We start from the raw sequence: 17,968 nt of genomic DNA, 5'->3' as shown, positions 1-17,968 counted from the left end.
AAAAAAAAAATTGAAGGCTTTTATTCTCTTTAAAGAAAAAAAAAAAAACTCTGTAACAATCGAAATTTCCTAATTCCTTTTGAGAGGTCTTCTACTACAGAGTGATGAAAGAAAACCCAACTACTATATTAGGGCCAAACTTATCTTTCCTACTACACATTTGGTTCTTCCCTGAGAACATATATTAGGCAAGGGGAAAGAAATGAAGGCAACTGTAGGTTATATTTATATTTGCTTTTAGCTTCAATACCCTGATATAAGTTTAAATTATATACTCAGTGACAATCTAATTAGTCCAACTGGATTTATTTATTTATTTAGAGACAAGGTGTTGCTCTGTCAAACCAGGCTGAAATGCAGTGGTGATCATGGCTCACTTCAGTCTTGAACTCCTGGGCTCAAGCGATCCTCTCACCTCAGCCTCCTGAGTAGCTGGACCTAAAGGCTCATGCCACCATGCCTGGCTAATTTTTTTATTTTTATTTTTAGTACTTTTTGTAGAGATGGGTCCTTGCTATGCTGCCCAGGCTGGTCTTGAACTCTTGGCGTCAAGTGTTTCTCCCACCTCAGCCTCCCAAAGTGCTGCGTTTACAAGCATAAGCGAGCCACTGCACTGGACTAAATGTTTGTATTTTGTTAGTATACAATAAAATACAAAAAAAAAAAAAAAAAAAAAACTCACAAATACTAAACAAAATCCTACTGTTTGATAGAAAATAAGGTTGAATTACTAATAACCAGCAAGAATCCTAAACAATCTTACTTCAAAAAAGTTGGCTGTAGTTTTTTTTCACATCAGATATTCCATTTATTTATCTTCTTAAAGATCCTGACTTTCAATTAAAGTGTTATACCTGACTCCCTTACCCACTACTTAAATGTGGAGATCCCTAGTCTTTCATCGGTCTTCCCTTTCCCCTTTAAAAGTTCTCAGTAATGGCCAGGTACAGTGGCTCACGCCTAAAATCCCAGCATTTTCGGAGGCCGAGGCGGGTGGATCACGATGTCAGGAGTTCAAGACCAGCCTGGCCAAGATGGTGAAACCCCATCTCTACTGAAAATACAAAAATTGGCCAGGCATGGTGGTGATGGGCACCTGTAATCCCAGCTACTCAGGAGGCTGAGGCAGAGAATTGCTTGAACCCGGGAGGCAGAGGTTGCAGTGAGCTGAGACTGCACCACTGCACTCCAGCCTGGGCTACAGAGTGAGACTCCGTCTCAAAACATAAATAAATAAATAAATAAAAATAAATAAAAGTTCTCAGTAACTATTCACCTCCATAACGTTAATTACCTATCGATCTGTATAATCCCAGGCCTAAATCCTTCTCTTAAGCTCTAGATCTGCACTATCCAATATGGGAGCCACCAGCCATTGTGACTCTCTCAATTCCCAAACTTGTATATGCAATGATGGTATCATTGGAATGGATGGGATAATCTTTCAAATGAACTATTTTTTAAAATGTGGGGAATGTATTGTACATTTATTTAAAATCAGTCTCATTAATCCATTATTATACCTCAGATCTTAAATTTACATACATCTGAGGAACATAAGTCTAGAGGCTTACCATTTTTACTATATCAGAATACGCTGATTCAACAATTACACCACGATTAGTTGAAACATACTCAACCAGTTCATTCAGTGTTGCTCTTTTAATTTCTTTGCTCTTCAAGTCTGAAACAGAGTCCATGAAATCAAACAGTATACAACACTGCTGCAACTTCTGACAGAAAAGATCTTGTTGTTCATTTGAAGTGGCATCTATAAATAAAAATAAAGAAAAACTTAGAAATAACCTACTCAGAAGTTACTTTTATATATTTATTAATTTTGTAGAAGCTATTCACATATGTAAAACTTCTTCCAAAAATCTAGTGAGAAATGTGCCCATCTAACCCCATCATTCAGGGATTCATACTGGACCCTTCTCTCTCTCTGATTACTCACAATCAATCATTAAAAAAATTGTTTTAAAGAAATGTGATCTTGCTACGTTGCCCAAGATAGACTCAAACTCCTGGGCTCATGTGATCCTCCTGCACTCATGTGATCCTCCTGCCTCAGCCTCCAGAGTAGTGGAGATTATGTGCCACCATGCCCAACTAATCATTAAATGTTATTGATTCAACGTCTTTAACATATTTGAAATCTATCCTTGTCACTCCCATTGTCATTTCAGACTCTCACCATGCCTCATCTGGACTACAGCAATGATATTCTAATTGCTCCTCTTATCCCATAATCATTACCACTCCTGACATACCCTCCAAACTACTTCAAAATGAGAGTCGGTGTGCTCAAGTTCCATGTTTTTCAACGATACTCCAATAATTAAATAATAAAGTTCAAACTCCTCTGGGCTGTATACAAAGTGCAGCTGTCTACTGTCAAGAGTCATCTCTTAACCTTTCCAACATGCCTTTTCATTTTCGTTAAACCATACTCTATGCAGTTCCCCGAAGGTTACACAATGTTTCCTCTGTCTGGAATGCCCTTCTTCCCACATTCCCACCCCAGGAACACTACCTACTTATAAAGTTTCAGCATAAGTCCCTTCTTTTTTTTTTTTAATTTTTATTTTTTTGAAACAAAGTCTTGCTCTGTCGCCCAGGCTGGAGTAGTTTTCAGAAGCTTTCTTATGGTACTGAAGCTAAATTGGTTGGTTTATCCACTTTTACCCAAATATGTTTTAGGTGCATATCCCTATTATAGTATTTACTGTGCTTTACAGCAATTATATTTTACGTATTCAGCACCCCTCAACTAAAAGCAGGAACCAACAGCCAGGCACAGTGGCTCACACCTATGTAATCCCAGCACTTTGGGAGGCCAAGGCAGACAGATCACTTGAAGTCAGGAGTTCGAGACCAGCCTTGCTAATATGGCAAAACACTGTCTTTACTAAAAATACAAAAATTATCAGGGTGTGGTGGCGCGTGCCTGTAATCCCAGCTACTCCGGAAGCTGAGGTAAGAGAATCACTTGAACCCGGGAGGCTGGGGTTGCAGCGAGCCGAGATCGCACCACTGCATTCCAGTCTGGGCAACAGAGACGACGTCTCAATCAATCAATGCAGAAACCAAGTTTTATTTATCTAATTATTTCTGTCTTTCTATCTCTCTACTTCTCTTTATCTTTCTAGTATCTAATACAATACCTGGCATATAATAGGTACTCAAAAAATGGGCCGGTGTGGTGGCTCATGCCTGTAATCCCAGCACGTTGGAAGGCTGAGGCAGGCGGATGACTTGAGGTCAGGAGTTCAAGACCAGCCTGGGCAAATGGTGAAACCCCATCTCTACTAAAAATACAAAAATGAGCTGAATGTGGTGGGGGGCACCTGTAATCCCAACTACTGGGAAGGCAGAGGCAGGACAATCACTGGAACGCGGGAGGTGGGGGTTGCAGTGAGCCGAGATAGTGCCACTGCACTCCAGCCTGGGCCACAGAGTGAGACTCAAGTCTTGATTTAAAAAAGCTTATTGTTTTATATTCTACTTATTACAAAAATACGGACACATCGTATCGATTTGATTCTAACAAATGTTAAATCCTTTTGTATCTAACCTTCAAAACCATAAAACTTCAATTCTGAACTTCCATATCTATAAACAAGGACTTCAATTAGCTCAATCACTTAAGATTATTGAACTTCTGAGAGTAAAATTTAAAAATTCAACTCTGATATTTAGCTCATAATATACAAAACTATTCTTCCATTCAAAACCAGTACATACTTTATATAAAGATACAGGCAAAAATCTTCGTAAAGATGGTAACCTAATCAAGAATGCCTATGCTTTGTAATTAACTCCAGGGCAGGAAGCTAAAAGGTAAAATTACCTTTCAATTATATTCAAGTTGCTGTCCTTAAAAAAGCTGATTTAGATAAGGTACTGCTGAACCGTAGTAGGTCAGGTATTCTAAGCATGTTCACACAAAGTCACAAGACATAAGGCACATTCTCTTCATTGGTCAATTATTATTAAATAATTTTACAATAAAACAAATGTGGATATATTATAAAGAACAGCAAAAGTCACATGATTTTTGAAGTAAAAATATGAAGACTTGAATTTGCTGCAGTTCATTTGTGGCTATGCCAGTAAAATAAGATAGCTCCACACTTACAAAGAACTTATATTTAACACTTCCTGTTCCAAAATCAATAATGACTCTCTGCTTTATGAAGGCTAAAGTCTATAATCCTAAGATTGGCATTCAGAGTCCACGTAATATTGACATATATGACATTTTTCACTACCAATTTGGTAGTTTTTGATTCAGGGTCACTTTTTTTTTTTTTTTTTTTGAGACGGAGTCTCACTGTGTTGCCCAGGCTAGAGTGTGGTGGTGTGATCTCGGCTCACTGCAACCCCCGCCTCCTCCCAGGTTCATGTAATTCTCCTGCCTAAGCCTCCCAAGTAGCTGGGATTACAGGCCTGCACCACCACGCCCAGCTAATTTTTGTATTTTCTTTTAGTAGAGATGAAGTTTCACCATGTTGGCCAGCCTGGTCTCAAACTCCTGACCTTGAATGATCTGCCTGCCTCGGCCTCCCAAAGTGCTGGGATTACAGGTGTGAGCCACCACATCCTGATTCAGGATCACCTTTTATGAAACTGTTCTTAGGTGGGAATATTTTGATTTTTGATTAAAAAATATTTGATTTAAAAAAATAAAATTTGCAGCTATTTTTAATACTAAGTAATATGTCAAACAGTTGTCTTTATCCCAGAATTAAAATTAATTCTATTGGGGGTGAAAATGAAGCATGAGCCAACATACATGCTACATATAACCAGCAGTCTTATGTTTACTACCTTTTTTTATCCCAAAATGGCCATTAGTCATTCTAAGCAGAATCTGCTGCTTCTCTGTAAAATCAGTTGTTTCTTGAATGGCCCTTTTCTTAAATCTTCTGGGGCTTTTTACCCTTAAAGTTAAAATGGTTATGTGCATTTAATTTCCATTAATAAATGATGTCTCCTAATACTTAATTTATTTCAACTAACAAAAAGATGTCTGCTTGATATTACCACTTAGTTTGAAAACTAGAGATGGACACCTCTGCTTATGTATGTACTACACACTAAATGAGATACATGTTGACTATGTGGGCTATAAGAATCCTTCTCGATCCATAGTGTACAGGAAATCCCTATAGTTTTGTCAGTTATTCAGTAGTATCTTTATAGTTATCTATTTTCAAAGATATCTATATCCTTAATATATGGCTTTATTTTATAATATATATCTTTATAATTAATATAAATTCCATAATGATGACTTGGTGAAATAGTTGCCATACCTTGAGAGGCTGCATTCTAACAGAGTTTTAAGATATATTTTAACTCTTTCTCCCTAACGCTAATAGTAATACAAACTCACACAAGATCCCACTTCAATTATGTGAATACCTTATATAGCCAGTCCTCTTCTTTCCTTCCTCCCACTACCACCTCCTCAATGTGAAACCAGCTCTCTTAATCTCTAAAGGCCGTGTGTTTGTTCAAAGTCTTTTCCCTACCTGAAATACTTCACTAGATTTCCTCCCCTATCTTTCCATATCCTACTTGCCCTTTAAGAACAAACTTAAATCTCACATTCTCCACAAAATTTCCCTTAGGTAGGTCAGGATACAATGATCTCTCCCACCTCTCATGATCTATAATGTTCACAACCTCAATTATGTATTTGAGTACCCATTATCTTTAGGCCTATATTCAACAGATGTTTCTTTCATCAACCACCAAAAGATTTCAGGCTCCTCAAGGGGAAGGATTATTCACTGTGCAGGGTTTCCTTTTTATTTCTTTCTTATCTAGGATAGGGTATATAAGGAGTTAATAAATACTTACTTGATGCTTCAAAAAACTCTCTGAATTTAAAGAATAAAGATACTGCACTGAAAAACAGTCTACTGAACAAGGAGAAGTTCAAAATTGGTGCTGGCTATTAACAGTGACATAAAAAATGAATTACTACAACATGCCTATGTTTAAGAATTAATAATGCCGCGTGTGGTCGTGCCTGTAATCCCAGCACTTTGGGAGGCCTAGGCGGGCAGATCACAAGGTCAGAAGATCAAGACCATCCTGGCTAACATGGTGAAACCCCGTCTCTACTAAAAATACAAAATATTAGCCAGGCATGGTGTTGGGTGCCTGTAATCCCAGCTACTCGGGAGGCTGAGGCAGGAGAATGGCATGAACCTGGGACGCAGAGCTTGCAGTGAGCCAAGATTGCACCACTGCACTCCAGCCTGGGTAACAAAGTGAGACTATGTTTAAAAAAAAAAAAAAAAGAATCGTAATGACCATTTTTATGAACAATCTACCTTGATGGTAGAATTAAATGGATTGAGATAACAATCATGAACATGAGTGCATATATTTCAAGGTGAAATACAAATGGAAAGTCTGTTTTTCTAACACTACAGGCTAAGTAGCCTGTGGCTAGGACAAAAAAAGACACAAAATAACTTTCAGGATTGGAAAATACAGTCATGCACCGCATAACAAAGTTTTGTCAACAACAGACTGCATATGTAATGGTGGTCCCATATAAACCGTATTTTTACTGTACTTTTTCTTGTTTAGATACACATATACTTACTTTTCAAATTGCCTACAGTATTCAAACAGTAACATGCTGTGCAGGTTTGTACACAGCCTAGATGTGTAGTAAGCTATACCATTTAAGTTTGTGGAAGTATACTCTATGATGTTTGCACAATGACAAAACTGTCTAATAATGAATTTCTCAGTACATAGCCCCATCATTAAGCACAATCATAGTAGGTTTAAGAACATGTTACCCTTTTTTTTTTTTTTGAGACGGAGTCTCGTTCTGTCACCCAGGTTGGAGTGCAGTGGTGCAATCTCTGCTCACTGCAACCTCCGCCTCCCAGGTTCAAGAGATTCTCCTGCCTCAGCCTCCCAAGTAGCTGGGATTACAGGCGCTCACCACCACGCCCGGCTAATTTTTGTATTTTTAGTAGAGATGGCATTTCACCATGTTGGTCAGGCTGGTCACCATCTCCTGACCTCGTGATCCACCCGCCTCAGCCTCCCAAAGTGCTGGGATTACAGGGGAGAGCAACCATGCCCAGCCCCATGTTACACATTTTTTATTTTATTTTATTTATTTATTTATTTTTTGAGACAGAGTCTCGCTATGTCGCCCAGGCTGGAGTGCAGTGGCCAGATCTCAGTTCACTGCAAGCTCGGCCTCCCGGGTTTACGCCATTCTCCTGCCTCAGCCTCCCGAGTAGCTGGGACTACAGGCGCCCGCCACCTCGCCCGGCTAGTTTTTTGTATTTTTTAGTAGAGACGGGGTTTCACCGGGTTAGCCAGGATGGTCTCGATCTGCTGACCTCGTGATCCGCCCGTCTCGGCCTCCCAAAGTGCTGGGATTACAGGCTTGAGCCACCGCGCCCGGCCTACACATTTTTTAAAAAAGACTTTTTCTGGGCACCTAACTCTTGGGTCTCCTCCTCCAGAAAGAAATTAATGTTTTTCCATAGCTTATCCATTCAGTAATCCATTTCTTAGCCTGAAGATGCATTTAAATTTGTTTTTGTGTTTTCTCCCCCAGAACTATATCCCAGCATTACATAATGCTTGGGTGGGATAGGTCACATCTGAATTCTCCCAAACATCAGAAGTATTTAGAAGCAGTTAATGTTACAACTCCACTGGCTCTGGGTTAAAACAGAAGTTTCCAATTCTTGATTATTTTTAGGTATTATGATATAGAAAGATCTTTTCCTACTAAACCCTTCCCATTAAGTACATAACGTCTATTGAGCAGTCTGCTGTGCTCCATATTAAAATACAGTACTACTGCTAACGTTAGTACTTCATTCCAAAGACAATTCTAAGTGTTTTATATGCACTAATTTCACTCTCACAACAATCTTTTGAAGCAAATTCTGAAAGAGACTATTTCCTGCCTTCAAAAGACTAGAAGCAAGTTGAGAAGGGAAGATACAGAACACAGAAAGTAATGCTATCAGGCAAAACGGAAAAGGTACTACCACAGTATATATTTACCACATCTATACTGACTACTCTCCACACAATCTGGAATCAAAAAGAATTCAAGAGTGCTTACAAGATTAAATATAAACAGAAAAATTAAAAATGAAATCAGAGGGCTGGGAGCAGTGGCTCACGCCTGTAATCCCAGCACTTTGGGAGGCTGAGGTGGGCGGATCACGAGGTCAGGAGATCGAGACTATCCTGGCTAACACGGTGAAACCCTGTCTCTATTAAAAATAAAAAAAATTAGCCGGGCGTGGTGGCGGGAGCCTGTAGTCCCAGCTACTCAGGAGGCTGAGGCAGGAGAATGGTGTGAACCCGGGAGGTGGAGCTTGCAGTGAGCCCAGATCCTGCCACTGCACTCCAGCCTGGGCAACAGAGCAAGACTCCATCTCAAAAAAAAAAAAAGAAAATAAAATAAATTAAAAAAATGAAATCACAATTAATTAAATGCAAGAAAGCTTTACAAGATATTTGACTGCTATATTTAAGGGCTTTTGTTTTTACTAAGTTTCTTGGCAGCTAAGGTAAAACAGTTGTGAAGAGTAAGCCATACTGTAAACGGTTAAATGAGAGAAGAGAAGCTGCTGTTATGTACTGCTGGTTGGCCTACTTGTAGGTTCAAGACATGCAACATTTTTATATAGGTCAAAAACATTTTTATGGTAGTTATCCTGTAAGAAAAGATGGTAATCATAGTTTTCATTATTTAAAAAATTACGAAATATTTTGCATTTGTAGATGCTTAATATGTCCCAACTCTAGTACATTTGTGAAACAGTAACACTGAATTTTCTCATAAGAAAAAAGAGCAGAAAATATAAATAGGTTGAAAAAAGATCAGCCTATCTTCTTGTTATATTTCATAAACATGAGTAACAATCTGTAAGAAAAAGAGCACATAGGCCAGGCATGGTGGCTCACGCCTGTAATCCCAGCACTTTGGGAGGCTGAGACGGGCGGATCACCTGAGGTCAGGAGTTTGAGACCAGCCTGGCCAACATGGTGAAACCCCATCTCTATTAAAAATACAAAAAATTAGCCGGGCGTGGTGGTGCACATCTGTAATCCCAGCTACTTGGGAGACTGAAGCAGGAGAATCGCTTGAACCCAGGAGGCAGAGGTTGCAGTGAGCTGAGATCACACCATTGCATTCCGACCTAGGCAACGAGAGCAAAACTTTGTCTCAAAAAAAAAAGAAAAGAAAAAGAACACATAATAAATCTGTTAAATGTAAAAAGCACAGACAATATCTGCACTGGCCACTTTATTCTTCAGCTTCTCCGTTTTAAGAATTCTTGCAAATGAAGTCTGTCATAATGATGTTTCAGTCTGGCAATTGGTCTGATGCTGATTATCCATTTGCCATTCTCACTACGGATGATAACATCCATTCTGATTCCTACGGTGACAGCTTGCTCACCTGGCATTCTCCCTGCAAGAGATGCTGATATTTTCTATCAGAATTTCACTTAAAGGTTTAAAAATGAAAACGTCTTTAGAAACAAACAAGTTCACAGGAAAAATTCACACCACCTTACAGCGCTGCATCATCAGCAACTAGAGTTGTGGCTGACAAGGTAACTTTTGGATCATGCCCTGAGTACTACAACACAGTAGTTTGCTCAGTCACTCTGAATTTAATTATTATAAGAGGTCCAAGTTTTGTTGGGACAATTTTAACCAGGTTTTCTTGAACCGATGACATATATCTGTTTCAAATGGATGCTGATTTCTTCCAAAATGTATAAACAAATGAGTAAATAAGGGATGCGTATTTAAGGTCCTAGTGACCTCTATTTAAATGAAGAGAATGTCCTACATGTAAACTTATAAGTATACAGTTGATCTGCATTATCCATGGGGACAAGTTCCTGGACTCCCCTGGATACCAAAATCTGAGGATGCTCAAGTCCCTCATGTAAAATGGTCTAGTATTTCCATCAACCTATCTATGCATAGCCTCCTGTATACTTTTTAAAATCATGTCTATATTACTTACACCTAACACAATGTAAATGCTATGTAAACAGTTGTTATACTATATTATCTAAGGAATAATGAGCTGGAAAAAAGTCTGTACATATTCTGTATAGACTCTTCCTCCCTCCCCTGGAGTACTTTTGATCCAAGGTTGGTTGAATCCACAGATGTGGAACCCACAGATATGGAGGGCCAACTGTATTTTGGTCTTCCCAAGTATTTACCAAGGAACAATTCAGACTACTATCTACTATCATGGTATATCATATTTAACCATTTCCAATGCCTTAAGTCTTTGTGTTGCCTCAAGGAAATTTGACTACGCACTTACTTAATATATGTAATAACCTGCAGCATCAATTTGTGGTCATCTCTTCAGCATCAGAGTTAGGATTTATTAAAAGCATTCTTCCAAAAATAAAAAATAAAATTTAAAAACAGCATTCTTCTAAAAAATATCACTAAATCCACAATATAAAGAGCTCTGCATGAATATTATGAAAGGTACAACAAACTGCACAATCTAGGAATTATCTTTTTAAAAAAACAGATATGCTTTGCTTTGCTAAATACATAATTAATTTAAATTTGGCTAAAAGATGTGTTTTTAAAGCACATTTTAAACTGTATTTCAATTTATTATGACTGCCACTTGATCTCACTAAAGATAATTCTCAACACTGTAAAAATCCCTGCATGGCCTCAAGCCAAGGGTGACTCAAGATAACTCTAGGGAAGGGCAGAATTTCACCTTTGGAGGATTATTAACACACCTTTTAAAACTCACAAAAGCCCTGCTAGGTTTTTCCTAAATTCTTACGTTTTTTTCAATACTCAACTTGAAAATATATCTGGCTCACACTTTTTTTTTTTTTTTTTGAGACTGAGTCTCAGCTCACTGCAACCTCTGCCTCCCGGGTTCAAGTGATTCTCCTGCCTCAGCCTCCCAAGTACCTGGGACTACAGGTGCCACTACCACGCTCAGCTAATTTTTGTATTTTTAGTAGCGATGAGGTTTCACCATCTTGGTCAGACTGGTCTCAAACTCCTGACCTTGTGATTCGCCCGCCTTGGCCTCCTAAAATGCTGGGAATATAGGCATGAGCCACTGAACCTGGCCCTGGCTCACATTTTTAAGAAACACTGCTCTAGTATACTGTTTTTCAAAGTGTAGGTTGCACACCATTGGTGGGCAGTAAGATCAAGTTAGTGGGTCACAACCAGAGTTTAAAAAAAAAAAAATCAGAGTCCATTGCACGTAAGGATATTATGTCATGGAATTATGTAAGTTGTGAAGTAAAATGTATTTCTCACTATAGTTTACAGTCAAAAAGAGTTTGAAAACCATTGCTTTACAATATGTGAAGTACTTCAGGTTCCCACACTACACAGCATGCCCAAGATCATAAAGCAAATTTGTACTGAAGCTAGGACTTAAACCACCTAGAATGTAAGGTGAACAAGTATGAGAATACTGTTTTTGAAATATCAAATGTTCCTTTAAAAGCTGTATCCTAAATCGTTACCCATTAGAGATTCACAGTACATATCAGTTAAAAATGGCAATTTTGTTTATTTTCTCTCCTTCTCTCTAAAATAAAAGTAGACCCCCCCACCAAAAAAAAAAAAAAAAGATAAAAACCCACAGTAACAGAGAACAGAAGAATAGGCCCTTAGGCAAGAGACTTCAACAAATTTCAGGGAAAACTCAAAGTAGGTGGAGAAGTGGTAACTGGCAAAACTAAGAGGAAGTCACGTCCTAGAATAAAAAGAAGGGGGAATACAGACAAGGGTCCTACAGAAACTTCAGATTAGCGGGAATACAGACAAGGGTCCTACAGAACTTCAGATTAGTTCAAGATTAAGAAATATCTAGTGAAACAGAGGAAAGGATCAAGACATGAACTAAAATGGGGGATTAAATAAAAGTCTGGATTTGCTGAAGAGTCTACCATCCCATTCCAAAAGACAGTCAAGCATTCATGCTTCAGGCAAGAAAATTAGAAGGTTCTTCCCTACCGAAACTGAATAGTGCCAGAGGAGGATTCCTACATTCCAACATTTAACTAGTTCCCTAACCAATTACTCTAAACAAAACCAGATAATCAATAAACCCCAACCAACTCTTACAGTAATTTTTTGTTTATCCATACATATTAATGGAAAATAAAGGATCACCAGACATTCAAGGAAAAACTACAACATGACATAAAACCAAATACAGAGAAAAACATGATCCCAAAGGGATAATTCAGCACATCACTGAAAATTCAGATGCCCAGGAGAGAAGAATAAAAGCTTTCAGATTTAAAAAAAAAAAAAAAAAAAAAAAGTCATCCACAAAGGAATCAGAGGTTAAATATCCATGGAATTTCTTATCAGCAAAAAGTCATGCCAGAAGATAATGGGGCTATCCTATTAGAATTCTAATGCCAGTCTAGAACTCTATAACTAGTCAACTATCAATTAAGTACAGAGGTTCAGGAAGGGCATTTTTAGACATGTTCTGGATTAGGCTTTGGCTTAAGGAAATGTTATGGCTGTTTGATCTTCTATTCAGACCACTCAAACTTTCTCCAAATCAGCAGTAAGACTGTTCTGCTTTCCTATCATGCATGTGGTCACTGGAGTAGCACTTTTAATGTCCTTCAAGAGTTTTTCCTTTGCATTCACAACTTAGCTATTTGGTACAAGAGGCCTAGCTTTTGGCCAATCACAGCTTTCAACATGCCTTCCTCACTAAGCTTAATCATTTCTAGTTTCTGATTTAAAGTGAGGTGTGAGACTCTCCTTTCACTTCAACACTTAGCAGCCATTGCAGAGGTATTTCATTGGGAATAGGGAGGCCCAAGGAGAGGAAGAGAGACCAGGAAATGGCTGGTTGGTGGAGCCGTCAGAACACAAACAATACCTACTGATTAAGTTTGACATCTTATATGGGTATGGTTCATGATACCCCAAAACAATTACAATAGTAACATTAAAGATCACTAATCGGAGACGACCATAATAGATAGAATAATGCAAAAGTTTGTAATATTGCGAGAATCTCCAAAACGTGACACAGACACACAAAGTTAGCACATGCTATTGGAAAAATGGGACCAACAGACTTGCTCAATGCAGGTTTGCAAAAACCTTCCATTGTTTTAAAAAAATAAAACCCACAATATCTGGGAAATGCAATAAAGTGAAGCACAATACAATGAGATGTATGTATACTTCATATTTACATAAAATGAAAATATCAGAGAAATAATCTATATAGTTGAGTACATAGCCTGGCTTATTTCAATGACTCATTCAATATTAGCAAACTTTGTGAGAATTTTTTGAAGTAAATTAGAATCTTTAGGAAAATGCTGCAAAGAAGTTTTACATTATGTTCTTGAATGTCAATTTATGAAACCTACTTAGGAAGACTGTACAACTAAATTAAGAGGTCTTCAAGACAAGTTTGGGTGTTTTAACTCTGTGTAACATATATCTGACTACAGAAATGTCACGCAAAATGAAACCTCATTCTCAACCATGCAGGGATGTTAGTATACCCTCAAAAGAGAGTAAGTCCAGTTTCCCAAGGAGCTTAGTGTTCATGATGAATTTTCAATGTCTGAGTCTATTCCTCTGCCTTACAAACTCAGCTGTTTTTTAAAATCATACATAACACAAATTCCCCAAGCTCACAAAACAGTAATAAATACCAATTTATTAATCCAGGATGAAAAACTATTCCCCATATACTATATTAGAATATTCTGATTATGTGTTCCCATAGGAAACTTATAAAACAAGCCAAATCATAAGCATAATGATGCCAGGGGTATTCATTTTCTATTCTTAGTAACAAATTATCCCAAAACTCTGCGGCTTAAAACAATTAATGGGCTGGGCGTGGTGGCTTATGCCTGTAATCCCAACACTTTGGGAGGCTGAGGCAGGAGAACTGCTTGAGCCCAGGAGCTGAAGACCAACTTGGGCAACATAGCGAGAACTTGTCTCTACAAAAAATTTAAAATTTAGCCAGACTTGGCTGGGCACAGTGGCTCATGCCTGTAATCTCAGCACTTTGGGAGGCTGAGGCGGGCAGATCACTTCAAGTCAGGAGTTGAGACCAACCTGGCCAATATGGTGAAACCCCATCTCTACTAAAATACAAAAAAAAATTAGCCAGGCATGGTGGCATGTGCCTGTAGTCCCAGCTACTCAGGAGGCTGAGGCAGGATAATAGCTTGAACCCGGGAAGCGGAGGTTGCAGTGAGCAGAGACTGAGCCACTGCACTTCAGCCTGGGCATCGCAGCGAGACTCCATCTCAAAAAAAAAAAAAAAAATTAGGCTTGATGGCACACACCTGTAGTTCCAGCTACTTGGAGGCTGAAGTGGGAGGATCACTTGAGGCCAGAGGGTTGAAGCTGCAGTAAGCTGTGATCATGCACTCTAGCCTGGGCAACAAAGCAAGAACCCATCTTAATTTAAAACAAAACAAAACAAAACAAAACACTACCTTTCTCAATTTGTGTCAGCGATTCAGAAAGGACAGAACAGGAATACCTTATCTCTGCTCCATGATGTCTAAGGCCTCAGCTAAAGGACTAGAAAGCTAGAGGATGGAATTCTGAGAAGGCTAAATCACTCATATGTCTGGTAGTTGATGGCTTTTGACTGACAGACTACCTGGGGCTAGTACCAGAACCTCCAACATATAACCTCTCCATGCGGTCTGAGCTCCCTCCTAATATGGTGACTGTGTTCCAAGGGCAATGAATCTGAGAAGTCTAATGAAAAACAAGCAAGGCTCTTATGAATATAATTATAAAACATTCTTGAAATGTATTAAAGAGATAAATAAATGGAGATATACTATATTCATGGGTGAGAAGAATCAATGTTTTCCCCCAATGAATCTATACAAGGAACACAATTCAGATTAAATTCTCAATAGGGTATTTTGGTGGAACCATTAGAGTTGTTCTTAAAAATGCGCCTGGAAAAATAAAGTGAAAAAGAATAGCCAAGATGATTTTTAAGAAGATGAAGAAGGGAAGAGTCATCTTACCACATTTAGTAATTAAAACCACATGGTATTGTGCAGGAATTTACAGACCACTGAGGAAAAAAAAATAAGGCACTTAGAAACATGCCAGCATACACATACAAAAGGTTAGTATATAATAGGGTTGGTGTTTTAAAAAAAAAAAAAAAAAGGCAGTAGGAAATATTTAAAATTCAATAAATTATTCCAACTACTCATATGAAAAAAATTAAAATTAGACCCTTCACACACAAAAATTAGTCCCAAGAGAACTAAAAAATTAAATGTGGACAAGAAATTGGTATACAGAGTGTACAAAAGAACACCTACAAATCATTAAGAAAAAAAACAAAATCTATAGGAAAAAAAGGTCACATGAAACATAAATGACTGATAAGCATATGAAAAGATATTCAACCACACTGGTAACCAAAAAAATGTAAGTATGTATGAACGGTATACATGAATTTATACATGAAATGTCATACATCACTTTATACCTATTGGGTAAGAATGACAAAAAGTGTGGGCAAGACTTCTTCCAGAAGACTAACCTTCCCACTGTAAACTACTAAAAACTGAACAAAATATATAAAACAATAGTTTTCAGATGCTGGAAACAGGCAGTAGAGGACTGTGATCCCTGTGGGAAGGAAAACAAAGCCCCACAATCACACCAGCTTCCTACCTGCTAGGGCTCTCCAGAAGAGAGAAGGCACAGGAAAAAAAAATCCCTAAAAGAACAAGCAGATTTAATGAGCAAAATAAAGACTACAGATAGGGCTACTGAGGTGGCTAGGATTTGCATAGAAAAGTATTAAAGAGAAGGCAACTATACAGAGAAGGAACTTTCTATTTTCTCTATTTATGTTGAAGTGATACTTTTTATTTTATTCTATTTATGTAACAAAACTTTTTTTAATGTAAAACCAGCCTTGTATTCCTGGCATAAATCCCACATGATCAAAATATTGCATTCTATTTATATATTTCAAATTCAATTTGTTAATATTTTGTATACAACTTTATTGTTCAAGTTGGGCGTGGTGGCTCACGCCTATAATCCCAGCACTTTGGGAGACAGAGGCGGGTAGATCACGAGGTCGGGAGATCGAGACCATCCTGGCTAACACAGTGAAACCCCGTCTCTACTAAAAATACAAAAAAATTAGCCGGGCGTGGTGGCGGGCACCTGTACTCCCAGCCACTCGGGAGGCTGAGGCAGGAGAATGGCGTGAACCCGGGAGGTGGAACCTTTAGTGAGCCGAGATCACGCCACTGCACTCCAGCCTGAGGGACAGAGAGAGACTCCATCTCAAAAAAACAAAAAACAAAAAAAAAAGACAAAAAAAACTATGTTCATAAGGGATGTTGGTCTATAATTTTCTTGTAATTTCCCTCTTGGGGTTTTAAATTAGGAATCAGTCAAATAGGTATGCAACTATTCAGATTTTTGTTTCTTCTTGTGTCCGTTTCAGAAAGCTGTTTATTTCAAGGAATTTTCCCATTTCCTCTTAGGTTTTCAGATTTATTCGCATGATTATGTACCTGAAAGCTATGAAGTCCTAAATAAGGCGAACGTACTAATTATTACTACAAAAAAAAGCTAACATTGTAGTCCAGAGGGATATCAACTTCTGACAAGACAAGGTGAGAAGTTCCACAGACCTACTCACCAGGGAAACTGATAGAAGTTATGTTTAAAACAGCCATTTTTATAGCCTCTGAAATGGTCCTAAGGGCAAACAGCAAAAAACCATTTATTCAGGAATATCTATGAAAATTTGGTTAGAATAGCAAGAGCTAATGGTACAGTCATGCATCACTTAAAACGACAGAAATACATTCTGAGAATGCATCCTCAGGCGGTTTCATCATTGTGTGAACATCACAGAATGTATTACACAAACTTAGATGGCACAGCCTACTACACGCCTAGGTTATATGGTAGAACCTACGACTCCTAGGCTACAAACCTGTAAGCATGCTACTATACTAAATACTATAGGCAATTTGTAAGTGTATCCAAATATAGAAAGGTATGATAAAAAATATGGTATAAAAGATTTAAAAATGGCACTTAACATGAATAGAGCTTACAAGACTGGAAGGTGCTCTGGAGGAGTAAGTGGTAAGTGAATGTGAAGGCCTAGGACATTATTGCACACTACTACAGACTCTATAAACTGTATACTTAGGCTACCCTAAATTTATTTAAAACATTTTCTTTCTCCAATAATAACCTTAGCTTACTGTAACTTTTTTACTTTATATAAACTTTAAAATTTTAGCTTTTTTACTCTTTTGCAATAACATAGCTTAAAACACACACACTGTACAGCTGTATAAAAATATTTTTTCTATCAGTAGTCTATAAGCTTTTTTCTATTTTTCAGACTTTTTAACTTTTCAAACTTTTTTGTTAAAAACTAAGACACAAACACATATTGGCTTAGGCCTACAGACGATCAGGATCATCCACATCACTGTCTCATCTCCACATCTTCTAGAAAACCTCCTGAAGGGCCTGCCTGAGGCTGTTTTACAGCTAACTTTTTTTTTACTTTTTTTTTAAATAAGTAGAAGGAGTACACTCTAAAATAATGATAAAAAATAGTATAATAAATACATAAGCCAGTAACATTTATTATCAAGTATTATGTATTGTACATAATTGTATATGTATATATACTTTTATATGATAGTGCAGTTGGTTTTTTTAGACTGGCATCACCATAAACACGTGAGTCACACCTTGTTCTATGAGCTAAAGCTACATCACTAGGGGATAGGAATTTTTCAGCTCCATTGTAATATTATGGGACCACCATCCTATATACCACATCATGGACCAAAACATCGTTATGCAGCACATGACTATATTTTAACCAAGACTG

At 37.9% G+C, this 17,968-nt stretch overlaps 1 protein-coding gene across 7 annotated transcripts in view; it reads right to left on the bottom strand.

Moving 5' to 3' along the window:
- LOC105493556 (protein phosphatase 2 regulatory subunit B'alpha) overlaps positions 1–17,968 on the bottom strand; it is a 74,233-nt gene that overhangs the window by 33,073 nt on the left and 23,192 nt on the right. For 5 of the 7 annotated variants that reach the window (XM_011761287.3, XM_011761292.3, XM_011761291.3 and 2 more), the window contains one exon: positions 1,575–1,771. In XM_011761287.3, the coding sequence (XP_011759589.1) occupies positions 1,575–1,771 (197 nt within the window). Of the gene's footprint in view, positions 1–1,574; positions 1,772–4,833; positions 4,880–16,747; positions 16,800–17,968 lie in introns of those variants that run through there. The other 2 variants (XM_071080147.1, XM_011761288.3) reach the window with 2 other exon arrangements.

Source organism: Macaca nemestrina, chromosome 1, assembly GCF_043159975.1.
Source record: "Macaca nemestrina isolate mMacNem1 chromosome 1, mMacNem.hap1, whole genome shotgun sequence".
Lineage (NCBI taxonomy): Eukaryota > Metazoa > Chordata > Mammalia > Primates > Cercopithecidae > Macaca > Macaca nemestrina.
This window is presented reverse-complemented; position numbering and strand designations above follow the sequence as displayed.